The 5,319-nt window shown below is 69.4% G+C and overlaps 2 protein-coding genes across 2 annotated transcripts; both read right to left on the bottom strand.

Moving 5' to 3' along the window:
• Nucleotides 1–612: 612 nt before the first annotated feature.
• LOC128882247 (uncharacterized) lies at nt 613–3,468 on the bottom strand (the record flags this gene model as incomplete). The annotated part of the gene is made up of 3 exons (XM_054133833.1): nt 2,931–3,468; nt 1,315–2,605; nt 613–901 (listed from the first exon to the last, which is right to left on the bottom strand). Coding segments are annotated over exons 1-3 (2,118 nt in total), but the record flags the coding sequence as incomplete, so codon positions are not given.
• Nucleotides 3,469–3,624: 156 nt separating this feature from the next.
• Nucleotides 3,625–4,347, bottom strand: LOC128882246 (translation initiation factor IF-2-like). The gene has a single exon (XM_054133832.1). The coding sequence runs from the start codon at nt 4,345–4,347 to the stop codon at nt 3,625–3,627; it is 723 nt and encodes a 240-aa protein (XP_053989807.1).
• Between the last annotated feature and the right edge of the window lie 972 nt (nt 4,348–5,319).

Below are 5,319 nucleotides of genomic sequence, written 5' to 3'. Positions count from 1 at the left end.
CAGGACCGCCGCTACCGTCCTCTTTCGGGCGGCGCCGCTCTCCAGGAGCTGGCGCCGCCACTTTTCGCGGGCCAGCTGCCACCTTTGGCGCCGGTAGGCTTCGACCGCCTCGTCCTGCGGATCGCCCCCGTTCCGGCGGAGATCTTGCACACGCCGATACACGTCGGCGTGTGCCTCCGCCTGAAAATCAAAGGGGACGACCCTTGCCAGGACGGCCGCCGCCTCGTGGGAGATCTTGCGATACCCGCGCGTGATCCTGATGGCCATATGCCGCTGCACGCGGCGCAGCAGGTGCCGCCCACGACGGCAGGCCACCAGGTCGCGCGCCCATACGGGTGACCCGTATAGGGCCATGGATCGCACGACCCCCAGGTAGAGGCGGCGGACCCTCTCTTCCGGCCCCCCGAGATTGGGCAGGAGACGACCCAACAGGGTCGTCACCGCCTCAATTCGGGGGACCAGGCGGTCGAAATGCCCCTCCCAGCGCCACCGGCCGTCCAGGTCGAGGCCCAGTTACTTCATCCGGCCCTCGACCCGGACAGCCGCATCACCCACGCGGACCAAGGTCTGGGGGACCCGCCGCGTCAGAGGTAGCCCATGAAACATGACTACCTCCGTCTTTTGCGGCGAGATCCGAAGCCCCAGAGCCTGGATCCTCGCGACCACGATCGCGGCCGCTAGTTCCGCCAGCCTGTGGACCCTGGTCCCATCCCGACCCACCGCGATGATCAATGTGTCGTCTGCGTAGCAGACCACAAAGACACCGGGTGGGAGGAGCCCGCGCAACACCGAGTCGTACCCAAAGTTCCATAACAGGGGTCCTAAAACGGACCCCTGGGGCACGCCTCGGCTGGCCCTCCGACGCATCGGCACCACGCCTCTGCCAGGGTACTCGATCCACCTGTCCGACAGGTAGTCGGCTAACACGACCTGTAGATATGGAGGCACTCCGTGTTCTCGGAGCGCCTCCCGGATCGTGCCCCAGGGCAGGGTGTTAAATGCGTCGGCGATATCGAGACTAATCGCCAACGCCACCCCACCCCGGGAGACCGCCCGGTCCGCAAAGGCATGGACGTGGTCGATCGCGTCAAGCGTCACCGGCCCTCGCGGAAACCGTATTGGCAGTCAGCCAACTGCATACTCCCGTCGGACAGGCCCCCCGACAGGCGGGCAGCGAGCACACGCTCGAAGAGCTTGCCCGCCTCGTCGAGGAGGCAGATCGGCCGATACGCGGAGGGCGAATCCGCAGGCTTTCCCTTTTTCGGGATAAGGACCATCCGGGCCTTCTTCCAGGCCAGCGGAACCCGCCCCGACTCTAGGCAGCCGTCGAACAGCCGCCTGAGCTGGGTACCCAGGACGCGCAGCGCCAAAGCGAGCGCCCGCCCAGGGATGCCGTCGGGCCCTGGTGCCGTATTCCTGGCCACGATTCGCCCGACGGCCATCCAGAGCTCCTCCTCGGTGACCCCCAGGCCGGCGGACCAGTTACTGGCCTCCGCCGGCAGGAGCGGCCGCGGACCCTCCTCCGGATCTACAGGAAAGAGGGTATCCACGATACGCTCCAGAACGGGGGGGTCGAGGGACTCCGTGACAGGGGGGGCGGCCGGGCGCATGCAGCCCAGCACAATGCGGTAGGGCCGCCCCCATGGATCCTTGTCCAGAGTCCGGAGGAGCTCTCCCCAGGCGCTCGCCTTGGCCCTCCTGATGGCGCGCTGGAGGTCCACCGTGGCCTCTCGGTAGACTTCATACAGCGCCGCCTCCCTTGCCGGGTCGCGGTTCCGTCTCCGGCGGGCCTTCGTGAAGCGACGTCGCGCCGCGCTGCATGTAGCACGCAACGCGGCAATCTCGTCGCTCCACGAGTATGCAGCCCGCCTCGATAGCTTCCTGGCTCGGGGCATGGCGGCGTCGCACGCCGCCGTCAATGACTCCCGAAACCAGTCAGCTTCCTGATCGACGTCCGCGACCGGTCCAGCCGGGGCATCCGGCCAGGACGCGGCGAGGGCGGCCGCCATCAGGGCGTCCTTCTCCAAGCGCTTCAGCGCCCATCTGCGCGGCGGTCGGCCCGGCGCGGGTCCGCGAGCGGGATGGTACCGAGGGGCAGCGGAGACATCCATAAGGATGTAGAGGTGGTCACTAAGGGACTCCACCTCCTCCGCTACCCCCCATCCCGACACGAGACGCGAGGCGGCTGGCGTCGCCCACTCCAGCACCGCCCGAACCCTCGCGTCCGTTGCCGGGCCACCCCACGCCGTGGACTTGGCGTTGAAGTCGCCCAGCACGAGCATTCGGGCTACTGGAGAGCGGGACAATGCGTCCCGGATCCCGTCCAGCAGCCACTCGAACGCCGCGAGGGGGGCACTCGGAGGGGCGTAGACCCCGATCAGGGCCAGGCCGCCGCACTCCGCCCCGACGAACCCGTCGCCGCGGGCGAACACGCGGAGGGCCGCGGTGTCGCTGCCCACTATCACCACGGAGCCCAACGCGTCGGCCACCCAGTTCGGGCGGTCGGCGACGCGGTATGGCACCGCGGCGACCGCCAACCCCACACCTAACTCGGCCAGGCAGTGGATAAATAAGTCCTGCGCCCTGGCCGAGTCGTTGAGGTTGGCTTGGAGGATTCGGATCGGGGGCATGAACTTTAGGCCATGTCCATGGCCTCCCCCAGGCCGGATCCTCCCTCCATCGCAGCGGGCGATCTCGCCCGCAGCGCCTCAGCCGACGCCAGCGCCGTCGCATCTGCCGCCGGTCGATTGACCGGCGTAGATTCGCCCGAACTCGGGGTCGTCACGCGAGCCCTCCTCCCCTGCTTTGGCGGTGGAGGGGCACATCTTTTGGCCCCGAGCCGGTGGTCGGCTGGCCTGCCCAGGTCAGCACAGACCGGGCATCGCATGGGCGCCGTGCACTCACGTGCCCGGTGGCCCGCACCGGCGCACCTGTAGCACCGGTCCCCGCGGTCCGCCTCGAGGGGCATTTCTGCCGCACGTGCCCGAGCTCCAGGCACCTGAAGCATCGGAGGGCTCGCGCGGGCAAGGCCTCCACTCGGGCGAACGACCAGCCGACGAGCAGGCGGCCAGTCGCCAGGAGGGCCTTCATGGCAGCCGCCGGGCAGCGGAGCCAGACGGTGCCCAGCCCCGACCCGGAACGCCGGATGATGCCGGTTTGGACCCTGTCCACCGGGCACCCGGTTACCGCGGCAACTGCCGCCGCCACGCCGTCGGCCGTGACGGATTCGTCCAGGCCGCTAACCCGCGCCTCGGCGGATTTAATCGGCCTGGACACCCTCACGTCCGTGCCGGCGAACAGCTCCGCCAGGCGACCGGCCAGGCGGTCCGCCCCGGCAGCGCTGTCCGGGCCCGGGATCTCCAAAATGGAGGACCCGGTCTGCCCCTTGCGGTACCGGATGCCGGTTACCCCGACATCCCGTAACCGCACGCCAGCGACCGCCTTTGCCATGACCTCTGAGTAGGTCATGGCGCTGCCCGGGGCGACGGTGAGGGATACCGCCGCCGTCTTCGGCGCACGCGCCGGACGAACCCGCGGCCCGGCCGGAGCTCCAGGCGGCCACGCCCCGCGAGTGCGAGAGCGTGCCGCCCCCGCACGCCTCTCCTTGCGTCCGAGCACCTTCGATCATGTCTCAGGTGCCGGACGGGTCAGGGAGGGCGCGATAGGCGCAGGCGGAGGACTCGCCCGGGACGCAGCCGGGGCAGGCGCGGCACGGGGCCGGTCTCGGCCCGGCAAGGCCGGAGCAGGATGGGCAGCGGCGCCACCCACTTGATTCTTCCCGCTCCTCTTCCTGCCTCTCTTCTTCTTCGCGGGCTCCCCGCTGACTGTCCCGGGGCGGCTCCCCTCCGCCGAGGGGCCAGGTTGGAAGGGACCCGCAGGAGGGCACGGCGCGGCCCGCGGCACCCGCTGCGGAGCCCCGCTCGCGGCGGCCGCCAGCGAGACCGCCCCCAGGCGCACCTCCATCTCGCCGCAGAGGCGACGGATGAGGCCCTCGACGTCCACGCTCGGCGCGAGGGTCGCGCCGCCCATCGCAGGCTTCCGCGACGGACCGGCGGGCGCAGGCCTCGAGGCAGCAGGCCGACTCGACCTCGCCGTCGAGGACGCACTCGGCCGCGAAGGGGGCACCGGCACCGATACTGCCGGATCGACGGGCGGCGGCACCGACGGCAACGCGGCAGGCGCGACCGGGCCCCGCGCAAGCCGGGCTTCCAGCTCGGTCACGCGGGCCCTGAGCTCGGCGACCATCCGCTCCAGCTCCACCTCCCGGACCGAGGTCTTGACACGCTTCGCCTGTTCGACGGCAGCGTGTCTGATGGTGGCCGCTGCAATCCGCAGCTGGCGCACCATCGGCCCCTGAAGGTTGTTGGAGCATTTCGCAACCCTCAGGACCGCCTCCGAGCTCTCGAAAATCCGAGAGCCCAGTTCGGCGGTCGGCGCGTGGCGCATCTCCGCCGCCAGCCGGTCTCCTCTTCGCCCTTGAGGGGCTTGCAGGACCTGGAGATCCGGACGGAGGACACTAAATGGTCCGCGACGTCCATCGCCAGGCGCTGCTCCCTCTCGCTAGGCTTTCGCTTAGCGTCGGCGAGGCCGACACAATCCCCAGCAGTAGGGGGTCGACCTCGCTTCCTCCTTAGCGGCGACTGCAGGGAGCGCGCCGACCACACCGAGCTGTCTGACCCGTGGGAGTCAGCGCCGGTGCCGGACGCGTCTGCAGCCGCCAGGAGGCGGCCGGAGGGGAGCTCCCGCCCCTCCACCCTCTCTAACCGGACGACGGGTTGCGCGAGAAGCACGTCCTCGCGCACCCTGACGCCGGAAGACGCCGCAGCGGAGGAGGTCCCCGCTACAGACGTCTCTTCACCAGGCGCATTGCTGAACCCGGGGGCCTGGTGGTCCACCCCGGGGTTCTCCCAGTCGTAAGATAACGACGCGGGGGAGCCTGGTCGACTACTCCTCACCGCGCCGGTACTGATGGATCCGACGCCCTCTGCACCGTAAACGCTTAATCCTCGGTTGTCCATGTTCATTTTCAAAGCACCCCATTGCGGGTGGGCGCCGTACCCATGCCTCCAAACTTGTCATGTCGTCAACAGAGGATCCGCCAGATGCCAGCTCACCGCGTTCGCCCTCCGCATCCAGCAAGTCGGTTCTCGCAAGCGAGCGCCGACTCCTGAAGCGGAGACCCAGGAGCACCACGAGGAGGTGCGGTGAGTGGACTTGACCGGACGCAGCCCGCCGACTTCGCCGAAATTCCCCGCCCAGGAGGACGCCGAAGCGCCACCCTGGTGTAAGGGAATATCAGCTAGGTCGTGGTTTTTGACC

The sequence above is a fragment of the Hylaeus volcanicus genome, unplaced genomic scaffold, assembly GCF_026283585.1.
Source record: "Hylaeus volcanicus isolate JK05 unplaced genomic scaffold, UHH_iyHylVolc1.0_haploid 8124, whole genome shotgun sequence".
Lineage (NCBI taxonomy): Eukaryota > Metazoa > Arthropoda > Insecta > Hymenoptera > Colletidae > Hylaeus > Hylaeus volcanicus.
Note: the sequence above shows the minus strand (reverse complement) of the source record. Positions and strands in the feature narration are given on the sequence as shown.